This window comes from Nyctereutes procyonoides, unplaced genomic scaffold, assembly GCF_905146905.1.
Source record: "Nyctereutes procyonoides isolate TBG_1078 unplaced genomic scaffold, NYPRO_anot_genome, whole genome shotgun sequence".
Taxonomy (NCBI): Eukaryota; Metazoa; Chordata; class Mammalia; order Carnivora; family Canidae; genus Nyctereutes; species Nyctereutes procyonoides.
Window position 1 is genome coordinate 28,776,682 of NW_026575044.1, and position 14,363 is coordinate 28,791,044.

The window sequence follows — 14,363 nt, forward strand, 5'->3', positions numbered from 1 at the left end:
AATTATTTCAGGACTGAGTTTTCAGTTTGTATGTAAGCCAAAATAATTTTTTTGTCATTCCCAAGCTAGTTGGTTCTTTTTTTTTTAAGCTAAAATAATTTTAGAAGATTTTAATCATACCAATAATGTCACAACTTCAACTGTAAATATTCATATTTCATATTAAAAATGTTCGACATGGTCTGAGTGTCTGTCAGTTTTTCCAGCTATGTTTCAGCCTTGTCACTTGATTTTGTTTTGTTGTGCATCGTCATGTGTTACGATAGAATTAAAGCAACTTCTATTATTTGCAAAACCCAGTCAGCATTTTGTCACCGCCTATTCAAACTCCAGCTTAATGGCCCAGACTAACTATTTGTGACAATGGAGCTATGGGAATGAGTGATGGATCTGTGTAACAGCTGTAGCTTTAACCTCTAACTAGCTTTCATTTTTCATCTTTGCAATTTCCATCTCCTGTTTTTATTAAAATAAGTTCAGTTGAAATACATGGATTTTACTGCACATCCTGTGAGCTCCTCTGAGAATAGCATTGGTCTGTTAATAATTTTTCATGTTTTTTTTCTCTCTCTCTCTCTTTTTTTTTTTAGTCTCGACCTATTCCTTCCCACCTTACTTCAGCAGTTGCAGAGAGTATCTTGGCTTCAGCCTGTGAGAGTGAGAGCAGAAATGCAGCCAAGAGGATGCGTCTGGATAGACAGCAGGTACTGAGGAGCCTTGGGGGCTGGTGTGCACCCATGATAGAAAACAAATACAGTTCATTAGCCTGACTTACGTAGAAGAGCATGAAACTTTTGAATGGAATTTTGAAGCGCACCAATATATGTTTTTTTGTGTCTTTATGATACGAATTTGAACTTGAAAATGCATGTTCATGAGATCAGTGGACATCCATCAAATTTTCTGTGGTGAAAAATGGCCAACTGTAAAGTTAATGAGTCGGAATTCTGCATAGTACCCAATTCGCAGGCTGATTGCTTATTTAAGTAAGTGGTTCTAACTGATCATTGACAATAGTCTTGTAATTGTACCTGATTGTTTATGATAGTGACAGGATTGTGTTCATTTTGAATGAACATGAACCTTTCTTAAATCACCTATGGTTTGCTGCTAAGTGTCAGTGTTGTTCTGGGCGTGGTGAAAGCAAGGACTCTGAAAGACTAGAAAGCCATAAAAATGGGGATATAAAATAATGAAAATGTATGTCCTGGGCTTGCTTCTTCATTAATGAACCATTTGCAGTATATCCATTAAGTATCATTTTTCTCTGTCTCTTTTCTAAGGAATGTACCCCAGGTGGTGTGGATGTGTGCATTTTTTGTTTATTTGTTTCATTCAGTTTTCCCTTGGCTTATCTGCATTGTGTGTTGCCCCTTCTCTGATCTGAAATGCCTTTCTCTGTCTTTTTTTTTTTCTTTCTAGCCCTCTTAACTATCCTTAATAAAGTGCTAAATTATAATACATGACATTCAATGCTACACATACAAGTATACTGTATTCTGACTTTTAAGTTATTTTTACAACAAATGATCTGGTGCTTCATATCTTTCATTAAGTTGGGAATGAGAAAATCAAATTGTTAGTCTATTTTTGTTTTTCCTGGGAGCCAATGAGCTTTGAAGAAAAATAGAAAAAAAGTTGTTTCCATTCCAGGACCAAAATATGTAAAAACGTTTCATAGTGGCATTATTTAAAAATTTTCTGTGTTTATTGTCAGTGTGATATGTGCTAATAATTCTAAACAATGCAAAAGATGAAGCCTTTAATTTTTTTGAATGTAGTATTTGCCTCAGATGACATATATATGAAAATACGTATTTTGAGTTTGTTAATCATTCTTGGCCAACAGTATTTATTCATGTATACATGTCCTCAGTGAGGCTCTATTTATTATTATAAGTCTAGAATTTATCTTGCTTGAAACAAGTCAGAGCACTATATAAAATACCATGTAGCAGCGATTGAAATGGTATATTCTGGAGTTAAATACGTCTGGTTTTGATTCTCAGCCCTGCCCTTTCTAGTTGTGTGCCCTTCAGAAAGCTGCTCCATTCTCTGTGCCTCAGTTTCTTCATGGGCACAATAACAATAACAATAACAGTTCTAGTCCTATAGTGTTGTCATGAGAATGAGATTTATTATATTTAAGTACTTAGCCTGGCGTATACTAAGCATCAATAAATTCAGCCTAGAAAAGAAGATTTTAACTCATGTTCTGTCATTGCCTTGGCATCAGTAAAACTAGAAAGAGGCACTAATATGAGTATCTCAGATACAGGAGTTTTGAAGTCAGACTAAGTCTATTTGAGAAAAGATCATAATTCTAGAAACTGGAGTGAGAATTCTGAGATTGAATGTACTCTGTTGGTTGTTATCTTGCCATATATCCCACCCTAGTCTACACTCTAGAATGGTATCAGTCATATATACAGTTGTTATGAAAATTAAATGTCTCATTCATGTTATGAACTATGTATGATATCACTCTACAGTATCCCCAAAAGCTGGTCATCCATCTATTGATGGATAGATATCTATAAGATAGAGGATACAAATATTAAATTCATAGATTTGTTTTGAGAATTTAATAAGGCAAGGCATATGAAAGCATAGTTCATTTAATAAGTTTATGTATTGCCAGAATACTACTCTAGTCACCATTTGCTTGAATATCTAAAGTGGTAGGAAAATCTCATCTCTAGTAGTACTAACACTCTACTGTTTACTAACCCATGCTTCCTGCTTTCAGAGAGCTATAACATTTTGACAGTCCTTAAACTGAGATCAAATTTGCTTCCTAGAGCTTCCTTCTACCCATTGAAGAAAAATGGCTAGCAATAACGAGGAGAATGACTTCTTACTTCTGCCCAGGGAGTAGGTGCTTGGAATAGGTGGTGACCAATTACCTGTTTCCTTTTCCTGTCCTCATACATATCAGTCATTTATTGCAAGATTCTGAGAATAGGGGATGTCCAATATCTCCTTCCACATAGAAATGTTCTTTCCAGACTTTAAACATGTTCAGTGAGTTTGGGATTTATGGGGGAATATGGAACAAATGCTTTTAAAAATACATGCTATGATTTACTGGAAACCTAATAGACACTTAGTAGACTTTTTTTTTTTCCTTCAGTAATTGCAACTACCCGGTGAGAAGCAGATATTTTTATTCTCATGTCCCTGTAAGGAACCTGAGGTTCAGAGAATAGAGATTATTTGTATAGGGTCATCCAGCTACATGAGTAAATCAGACTACAAGTTTCTATTATGAGAGGCTGACCCTTGAGATCTCTGTATAATCCTATGCCTTTCACTGAGGGAAAACCCATGTCCTGGAACACTCTTAGGACTCATATCATTTGTGCCTCTGCTCATAATGTTTTTGACAGTGCACTTTTCTGTTGGAAAACAATCTGTTTTATTCACAAAGATACTTGCACTCTCTCATAACTAGCAAACCAGGCTTCTCCAGTAAGCAAGTTATTTCCAGCAGGGCATTTTTGTCTCCATATCAGCTATTCTCACTTCATCTGAAAAATGAGTTATGCGCTATGAACACAGGTTTAGTGTTTATTTAGCATTTTAAAATAAATAATATATTACACATAGATATTTAAAAATATCTAGATTATTTCTTCTTAACATAAATTCTATAGATTTCATTTGGCATGCCACACAAAGGCTTCTACCAAGTGATTTTGCACTTCCAACCAAATCATGCAGATGGGACAGCACTCTCCTAGTTAGATCTAAACCCTCTTTACCCAAGTAGAGACAGCAAGGATTCTTTGGGTTGTTGGCATTGAGATCATTCCTTTCTGCACACATTCTTAGCCCAACTCACCATTCGTAGTATTTGCTGGTGATTCAGATTCTTTATCATGCCCCTGCTATTCTGTAGGTGCATGAAAGTTCAAGAACTGGACAGCTAAATGTGGACTTTTAAGTCCTATAGCTGAGTGCTTGTTGCCAGTGGTTGGCCACATGTAGAGTGATAATTATGTATGTCCTTCAGAGTTTATGAAGCTTGATGAATTAATTGGATTTTATAAAGCTGTTTGAGCTATGAACATGAAAGGTATTATGGATGTGTTAAATACTTTATTTCATATGCCCACCTTGTACCACAGTCCAGAGGAGACTTGTTATTATGCAGCCTGAGCCCAGGAGCAAGCCAGTGGCAAGGACAGGAGCCTACTGTTTTATCAAGAATCAGATTTCACAGAACTGAGGTCAACCCTCAGTGCATTATAGAATATAGTCAGCATTTCTTTTCTTGTAACAGGAAAATCTAGAATTTTTATGGTAACTAGGAAAGTCTTCCTCACTCTAACGATTAAAAAAAAATAAAATGGGCAAAGTCAGATTTCACTTTTCTATGCTATAGCTTGAATTAAAAGATAATCTTTTTCTCTATCTTTATTACTTTTTCCTTAAAGAGATTTTTTTTTTAATGCTCTTGGTTACAATCCATCTAAATAGAGAGACAAAAGCAGAAAGTGAGAGATGAGAACCAGCGACTTGGTGGTGACTTGTTACCCATGGGCGTGTATTTTTTTTTTCTGTTTTTAAGGGATAACATATGTTTTATTCCTGGCTTACTGACTTATAAACTTCAGGAATTTCTGAATAATGTGTTTCTGAATAATGTGAGTTTCTTTGGTTTCTCTTCTCTATCCTTAGTTCTTTAAGTTAAATTAGTTTATAGTGCCTAGGTGGGAATCACATAGAGCCAAGTGTCAAGGGCTTCCGCAGCATAGTACAACAGATACAGCCCTTGTGAAGGACAACGCAGTACAACTCTGCAAAGTGACAGTTTTTGCGGTGACTGGGAGAGATGACAAATCAATGGTAGGTTGTAATGTGAACTCTTGGATTCTTTTTTTTTTTTTTTTAGATTTTATTTATTTATTCATGAGAGACAGAGAGTAGAGAGAGACACAGGCAGAGGGAGAAGCAGGCTCCATGCAGGGAGCCTGATGTGGGACTCAAACCTGGGTCTCAAAGATCACAACCTGGGCTGAAGGCGGTGTTAAACTGCTGAGCCACCCGGGCTGCCTGAACTCTTTGATTCTATTGAGAAAAAAAGAAAACCCCAAGAAAGGGAAAGGAGAAATGGCATGTTAGTTCCTTATAATATAATAAAAGGAGACAAATCAAGGGAAAAAATACTAAAACTGGTATGTTGCGGAATTAGAAAAGAAAAATCACAAAAATCAATCAATCAATTAATTAATTATTGTTATTATTATTTTTTTAAAGAAGAATCACTGGTAGTAAACTATCATGAAACCACCAGCCAGGACCCAAAACTATTTGATAAGTCCAGAGTTGCTACTACTCTGTTTCCTTTAGCAGTGGTGGTCGCCCTGCAACCTGGGTCTCTTCATGATCCATCGGGTGTCCTGTTAGGGTACTAATGAGAGGGCATATTATTAAAAGAAATGTAATCATAGGTACAAAGGTTGAAAACATAGCTGTGTAAGCATGGTGTCAGTTTTCTTATAGACTTTGTAGTTTGTCAAGGACATTTTTTTAAAACTAGCCAAAACACTGTGGTCAAGACTTCGTTTTCAAGACAGGCGGCTTTTCTATCATATTTCATCTTCTACAATTGTATGTTCTTTTGATACCACTTACAAACTTTAACAGATGCACAAACTGAAAGCAACATTCTTCAATAGGATTTTCTGCTTACATTGAAACAATGTGCTGCTAACAGAGATGGAGATGTGGCTTGAAACCTTTCTGTGCCCTTGCAGCCCACACCCCTGGGCTCTCTTTCTCAATCATCTTCAACTTCTACTCTCAGATTTTTTCTTTCTTTTATTCAGTATTTTAGGGAAAACCTGACATCTTTGACTCTTTCAACATATGTTTCAGCATGACCCTTTCATCCAAAGAAGAAAATATACTATATAAGAACAACAAAGGGCCATAGAGGGTAGTTCTTGGATTACATTGTATTTCCTTTGTAACATGCACAATTTAAAACTACTTATATAGAATAAACTTCTCAGGTCATCTCACTATATGGGGCATTATTTTCCTCCTTGGTAAGAATATTAATAATAGCATCAGAATTATGTATGGATGCAGTAGTGTGTGAGGTGTTTTACAAGCCTATTTTATGTCACTGTCATGACTTTTTATGAAGTGGGGAAACTGAGGCTTCAGGGAAGTAACTTCTCCCAAGGGTACAGAGTTGTTCAGGATGGAGCTCTGCTTTGATCCAATCTTCGTACTTTTTAACATCACTGATTCCACATAAAGTCGCCAAAGCAGCAGCAGCTCCAACTGTCATCTGCTATATGTGTGTGGTGGCAGCTCACAGCATTCAGTGACACGAACTTTCTAAATGGTGAAAAACTATTGGTTAAGTTCCAAATGCTGCATAGTACAATATTGCCTTGATTTGCATAGTAGCGATATGCCTGAAATAATTCAATATATATTTAAAAGCATGCATAAGCGCTTTGTGTTTATACCTAAAGTCAACTTTTAGGGTCAGATAATTGTATGTAGGCTTTTGCCTACAAATATATATATATATATTTGTATATATGTATTTGTACATATTTGTATGTGCAAATATATATGTGTATATGTGTGTGTGTGTGTATATATATATATATATATATATATATATATATATATATCCAGCAGGGCTTTTTAAAATTCACATGGGAACAGAGACAATTCTTAGTCATTTGAGACTGCCTAGAGCATGTCAGAGCTTCTAGTAAACTGGTCCCTCTCCCACTTCATGCCTGTGTCACCTGCTATGTATTTTCCCAATGTCCCCTGTGAGTAGTTGGTAACACTCTCTTTAAGAAGTGCTGCTACGGGTAGGAAATATCAGAAAGGGAGACAGAACATGGAAGACTCCTAACTCTGGGAAACGAACTAGGGGTGGTGGAAGAGGAGGAGGGCAGGGGGTGAGGGTGACTGGGTGGCGGGCACTGAGGGGGGCACTTGACGGGATGAGCACTGGGTGTTATTCTGTATGTTGGCAAATTGAACACCAATAAAAAATAAATTTATTATAAATAAATAAATAAACAAACAAACAAATAAATAAATATAAAAGGCAACATAAAAAAAAGAAGAAGAAGAAGAAGCACTGCTATGGGGAGAATCCCTGGGTGGCTCAGAGGTTTAGCACCTGCCTAGGCCCAGGGCGTGGTCCTGGAGTCCCGGGATTGAGTCCCACATCGGGCTCCCTGCATGAAGCCTGCTTCTCCCTCTGTCTGTCTGTCTGTCTCTCTCTCTGTCTCTCAAGAATAAGTAAATAAAATTAAAAAAAAAAAGAAGCACTGCTATGGATGGAGTAGTCTAGGATTTGTGAATAGGAATGGGAATCATAAATTATGAGATCCATTCCTTGATAGTGAACTCATAACTCTGTTACTCCCACTTGAAAAGATGACCTTGAGCTTCAAAATCCACAAGTTTCCCATGGGCTTTGCAATTATCATAGTAAATGAATTTTCCCTCCATCCTTTTCTCCTTCCTTTTACTTTTTGTTTTTATATTCACTAGGACCTAGAAATAAAAATTGCATGGTTCAGATAAAAATAACTTCACTGGGTCCTTTGATTTACTTTTATGTCTTTGCAAGGATGAGGCAATTAAGTATCAATGGCCCTTTCAATTATGCCCTCAGTCAAAAAACTAAGCCACGTGTGATTTCTAATTCCAGTTTTATTCTTGTAGTACAGTTCCACTTTGTATTCATCGATTCAACTATTTTAAGGTCTCTCCCAAAATTACATTTCTATTCTTCCTAATTTTGAAGTCACCATTATGTTAGATATTTATAACAGGGATGCCACAACATCCAACACTTTGCTACAAATAGAATGCCACAAAAAGATAAGACTCCGTGGTCTTCAGAAATGCATGTTTCATCAGTTTTAATCATCCATAAATATGCTGTTTGCATGCTCACCATTGGAGGGCATGACTTGGCAACTCTTCTCTTTCTGGAATGGGTGTACACTGAACTATCTGCTTACATCATCTCTTTTTTTGTTTTTGTTTTGTTTTATGTTTTGTTTTTTGTTTTGTTTTGCTTACATCATCTCTTAAATGCCTGGCAATGTGTAGGAAGTCATCATATTCTAAAGGAATATAGGGAAATAGCTAACATAGTGGATACCAAAACATGACCTTAAATTCATGAGCACCAAGGAATAGACCAACTAGTAAGCCAATCCAGAGAAACTAGATCACAAACATTCTCACTATTGCAAACCTACCATCATACTTCCATTAAACCAGAACAGACTCTGGGACTAGGTATAATCACATTTTTAAATAATAAAAATATAGATATGTTGTACGTTACCTTACATTTTTGTAAAAATATTGAAGCTTTATAAGCATAAAAACAAAGGAAAAGTAAAGATATATACCAAAATAAAATGTTTTAAAATTACATGAAATATCCCTTATGGATAATTAGAATGCATTTTTACCATTCCAATTTAAAAGTTTGAGCTTATGTACACATTATATAATATTTGAAAAACAAGGTTAAAATAATTTTCCTGGAATTTTTATTTGCTCTGTGGGAAAGAATACTTGACCTGAATTCTGTTGATATTTTGTGAGCAAAATAATTAGCTTTATGAATTTGTATTCTTTCAGCATTAGTTAATGCAGCTGGGCCTCAAATATGAATTAATTCCAACTTGAGTTTTTACAAGATATCTTTTTAATGGATTTTAGAAGTTTAAAACTTTTTCCATGAGTTTTTCACTTCTCTGGGTAGTTCCTTAAATATTCCGTTTATCTCTATCAACAAAGAACATGATTAATAGAAGAAAATTGCTTGTAAATAAGCCCTAAAGTGGTTTGCTTATCTTAGCAAATATTCATCATATAGAAGATCTTTTACAGAGGCCATGAAACAAGTAAGGAGAGGGGAACCTCTACTGAGAATTTACTAAGTCTGGATTTACTTGGTTCTTTGTAGATAGGAATTTCTTTCTTTCTGGCCATATTGCTGCTGAGCATGGGTATTGTTATTCTCAATTTATGGATAGATAAGACATAATATTATTCCTTAAGAAACTCACATTCCATTAAAGTTAAGTGAAATTAGCATGGTAAATAAAATTATAAGGGGGTGATCAGATTGTTGTGAAAGCAAAGGGACAGTGCTCCTAATTCTGCCTAGGGAACTCAGGAGGGCTTCTCAGAGGAGACACTATCAGATTTTGACCTTGGGAAGTAAAGGTGATTTTGACAAAAAAAAGCTTGAGGATGGGCAGCCCAGGTGGCTCAGCGGTTTAGTGCTGCCTTCAGCCCAGGGTGTGGTTCTGGAGACCCGGGATAGAGTCCCACGTTGGGCTCCCTGCTTGGAGCCTGCTTCTCCCTCTGCCTGTGTCTGTGCCTCTCTGTCTCTGTCTCTCTCTCTGTCTCTGTTTTTCTCTCTGTGTGACTCATGAATAAATAAATAATATCTTTAAAAAGTAAAAAAAAGCTTGAGGATGATATTTCAGACACATGGAACATCTTTACATGTGAAAGCCTCTTGAGTATTAAAAACTGCCATCTCCTGTGAAGGAAACAAGATTCCTGGGAAAAAGGAAAAGGAAAGTGTATTGGGCATGAGGGTTTAAACTAGATTGCGTAGGTGCTTTATGTGGTGTTATTTGGACTTTAAATACATGCCAGAGAGGAGTGGGAAGGAGAGTAAAATGTTTTATTTTTAGGAGGCTTCAGAAGCCTACAAACAAGGGAGTGTTGATGAGACGCTGGGGCAAAGGTGGGGTCCTGATCCAGCAAGGAATTACTTTACTTATCACCTGTTATTTCAAACGTGCCATTTAAATGAGATGATGTGTAAAGCTAGGTATATGCCAAAGTGATTATGAAGATGAATCAGCTATAAAATAATCGTATGGTTACAGGGCATTTCTACATTAACCACGAGTCTTGGGTATGCCTGCCCTTCCGTGCCACATTACCTCAGCTAATTTGGAATCAAAGATTACTATTTTCCTAGAGTTTCCATTTATGTAATTATACATAAAGATTATTGTTCTGTCTAAAGACCTTTTCATCTTTTTCTTTTTATGAGGTCTTAAAAAACTGACGTTGTAGTTTTTCATCAATGAGTTTTTTATTATTTTCTTAAATTGGGAATATGGTTACTTCTGTAGAAGATTTTTCCTTAGTGTACATGTTTTCCTTATGTAATAGTCTATCAATTTACATCTGTGTAGTGGTGCATAGGATATCATTTTGTTGGCCCCTTATAATACTGTGAAGCATGTGAATCAAATGATTTCCTTCTTCTATGGATGGGAAATATGAAGCTGAGAACTTTTATTCCTGTTGGGTGATATCTATTGGGTTGTCTTTTTTTTTTTAATTCATTCACTTTACTATTTGATTTTCTGGCTTCATTGAGAATTCTCCCACATTTTTATAGAAATCATTTCTTTTTAAATTTTTAGGTACATCTTTGGCTTTGGATGTTATTAGTTTCTGGATAAATGTCAGGATATGAGTAGGTGGTTTGAATTCAGACAGAGTAATTCACATGATATGTTTATACACTTTTTGATGCCAAAGGCAGGGAAACATATGGTTTACTGAGCTCTCCATGAATATAGCATTTATGTTAATATTTATCTTAAAACGGATTATTTTTAGGCTTAGTAGATAAATGAAAAGTCTGACATTAGGTTTATGCCAAATGTGTTCATTTTTATAATTTATTTCTCATAATCTATTCATTCTTTGTCCTCTCTTTTCTCTTTAACCACTTTAAAACCCACTAGTTACCCTGAAGCAACAATATTGTGTGTATTTGTGAAATTTAGCCATAGTCACACATTTATTATGAAATTAGATAATGTAATAACTTGACAAATTGGACTAAGCCTCCTAAAGAGATTTATGATGTTTGGCATGACTCACATGGTAAATACAATGAGACCAGTGGCCTCAAGGACAACATTTTTCTCTCAGTACCTCAGCACTTTGGGAAAGTGGGGGTTTCTGCAGAACTGATTATTTTGGGTAGTTGAATATTACGCTTCATTAAGGATGGTTTTACTTTTGTTTCTCATTTCATTTATTTTGCTTTCATTTCATTCTAAACTTTCAATGCATCTTCATTTCATGACAAAAGTCTTCTGATCATCAATTTTAACCATGGATTTAGTTATTATTCTTTACTAAAGATTGGGCATTTCTGATATTAGAGCCTCAGCTATAGGCATAGGTACTGCAGAACAGGTGATAAAACAAGTGATCCTATAAAGTCTGTCTTAGAGAGAACCCCCAAGGCAGATCAACCTGCTTTCTTGGTAATTTATCTCTTTCTCATAATGGTGAAAGGATCCTGGATTTCTGGTAGCCTTGCCAGTGAAGTTGATCTTTATTGATCAGTTTTGCTCAGATGGATTAATCTTATAAGTTTCTCACCCTCAGGAAGATACCCCATCTTTCCCATGCTACCAGTGTTCTTTGCCTTGTTAACATTATTATTATTTGTTTTATTTGTTTTGTTTTTTTTGCTTTAACGACCCAGTGGCTTCTAGATATCTCCAGGACATGTCTGTATTTGCTCTCATTTACACTCTGTTAATTGGATATATGAAGGACTACCTCTCAGTTTTAGGAGTTTATGCAAACCTATTTTCTAAGAGCCCTTACCCACGATCTTTCACCAGGAGAAAAATGATGCTTATATAGATCAAAAACCAAGTCCCATTTCTTTTCAAGTTCTTGTTAATCTTTTGCCTTGAACACAAACAAGATCAAAATAACACTTTAAATGATACAGTTATGTTGAAAGCCTAGTGATTTTCCTACATCAAGAGCAAACCTCTCATTAAATCACTTCTCTAGTAACATTCCAGGTTCTTATTTTTCTTGGTTTTAGTGCTAGTTTTTATACATAAGGAAACATAATTGCACAGTCTGGTCCTAATACTCAAGAACACACAGCAAACTCCAACACATTGGGGGTGACTGGGTGGCTCCGTTGGTTAAGCATCTGCCTTGGCTCAGGTCCTGATCTCAGCATCCTGGGATCCAGCCTTGCGTTTTGCTCCCACTCAGCACTTCTCCTTTCCTTCTGCCTGCTACTCCCCTCACTTATGTGCTGGCTCTCTCTCTCTCTCTCTCTCTCTCTCTCTCTCTCTCTCTCTCTCTCTCTTTCTCAAATAAATAAATGAAAACCTTAAAAAAGAAGTCTAGCACATGGCATAGAAGTCACCCTTTTCATATCTTACATTTGTGTTTCATCTCCTGCTCCAAAATCCTCTACGATTTTAAGTGAGATTTAATAGAAGTCCTGGTTCTGAGTTCTGGAAAGTGGGGAGAGAACAAAGCTACAGAGAGGGAGATCATAGCTGTAAATATAAGCTTAAATAATAAAATTAGGTAGACATAAGCGAAAAGTTTATCTGAATCCCAAAGGCATTATGATTTCTTTCAAAAAACAGCAAGTAAAGTAAAGCTCTTTACTATGCCAGTGTCTTTCCTCTTGGTTATTTATCTTTGCTACATGATTACCTTCAGACGAGGGGACCTGAGAAGTTAGAGACAGAAGGTTGGCTTTAATTCAAGTGTTAGAAAACAGAGTCTGTAGAATGAGAAGCAGTGGGGTGTTTTAAGTACATGTGTGGCATCTACACAAAGTCACTATACTTGGGGATTGCTAACATACAACTCTTCAGAAGAAGAGCCTCTTTTTTCAAGTTATCAATTTTTCATTTTTGCTATGTGACATATTAGACTCATTTTAAAGAGAGCTCCAGGGACGCCTGGTGGCTCAGTGGTTGAGCGTCTGCCTCTGGCTCAGGGCCTGATCCCCAGAGTCCTGGGATCGAGTCCCGCATCAGGGTCCCCGCAGGGAGCGTACTTCTCCCTCTGCCTGTGTCTCTGCCTCTCTCTCTCTCTGTCTCTCATGAATAAATAAATAAAATATTAAAAAAAATAAAGAGAGCTTCAGAGAACCTGGCAGACCACTTAGTTCAGTAAATTTATTTTATAAAAGAAGCAAGCCTGGAGAAATTGATTTTTAGTTTAGTTTTTCTTTTCTTCCTCTTTTCTATCTTTCTTCCCTTCTTTAGTAACTTTTCCCTAGTTCTATAAAGTGGAATTTCTCTTTAAAAAGAAAAAAGACCAATACAGTACAAAGAATTTAGCTTCATTTTTATTTCAGGGTAATGTTCTGAGTAATGAAAATCAGAATGCTTCATAAATTTCAACTCTTAATGCCATCACACATTCATAACATGGAAGAATTTGAATACTACTTTAGATGTGGAACTCAGAAGGTCACATTAGTTTAATTCAGTTTCATTTTTCTACCCTTTATGGTTGTCTATGAAGCAAGTTTGAGAAGTCCAATGGAGCTGTCAAGCTTTGTATGTCTCCATGTGTGTGAGGAACATTTCCTTTCTAGGGGACTGCCTAGTTCTTGGTGTACTTACTTAGATTCTTTATAAAGGATCCACATGTGAGGATCCTTTCTGCTTCTCTTTACCTTAGTTTTGTAAACCACTATTTGATAGTTCTTATTCTAAGAATCAGTCTGTTGAAACCACTTCATATTCCCAGATTCAGGTTTCAATTTCAAGCTCTTTAACATGCCAAGTGTCATCCCCACTATATTTGGGAGATAGATCAGTACGTGTGTGGGGAAAAACATCACCCATAATCATACTAATGTTTGTGTGTTTTCTTAGACCTCCATGTTGAATCTGCATACGTTTTTCTCATTTAACTTTTCCCCAAAACTCAGTGAGTTAAATACATCATTACTATTGTTCGTGACTGAAAATTACATGAATAAGTGCAGCCCCTCATTGTTATCCCATTTTCTTCCTATATGCATGAAATTTTGAGGATTTAAGGGTATGTGAATGGAAAGCAGGATTCTCAATCCTTTAAACACACCATAAATCTTTCCCAAGTGTCTTTGCCTAGGCTGTTCATCTTGTCCAGATCCACTCCTGCTCCGACTTGTGCCCATCCCACAGGCATCTGATTTAAGAAACATCTCCTGGCTTAAATCAGCCCACAAAACTAAGTCCTTTTCCTCCTCTCTTTGTAGCAACAACTATCAGTGCAACATATTGTACCACTTGATTACCTCCTACCCAGCTGACACTTGAATGACCTCCAGATGGGTTTTTGGAATATTGACTCTGAAATTAAGTGTCTCTCTGTAGGATTAAAACAGCTTTGGCTTTTCATCATTTTGAGCCTCAGGTATATACCTAGTTATATACTGGGTTGAGGTTAGGCACTAAATAATTATCTATATGATCTTGATATAGCATGGCAAAAAGCTCAGTTTTAGGGAAGGAAAGAGCCTTTTTTTTTTAAGC

General features: G+C 36.2%; 1 protein-coding gene across 2 annotated transcripts in view; it reads left to right on the forward strand.

Moving 5' to 3' along the window:
* Positions 1 to 14,363, forward strand: part of NOL4 (nucleolar protein 4) — a 400,678-nt gene that overhangs the window by 309,989 nt on the left and 76,326 nt on the right. For both annotated transcript variants that reach the window (XM_055324042.1, XM_055324043.1), the window contains one exon: positions 591 to 704. In XM_055324042.1, the coding sequence (XP_055180017.1) occupies positions 591 to 704 (114 nt within the window). The remainder of the gene's footprint in view (positions 1 to 590; positions 705 to 14,363) is intronic.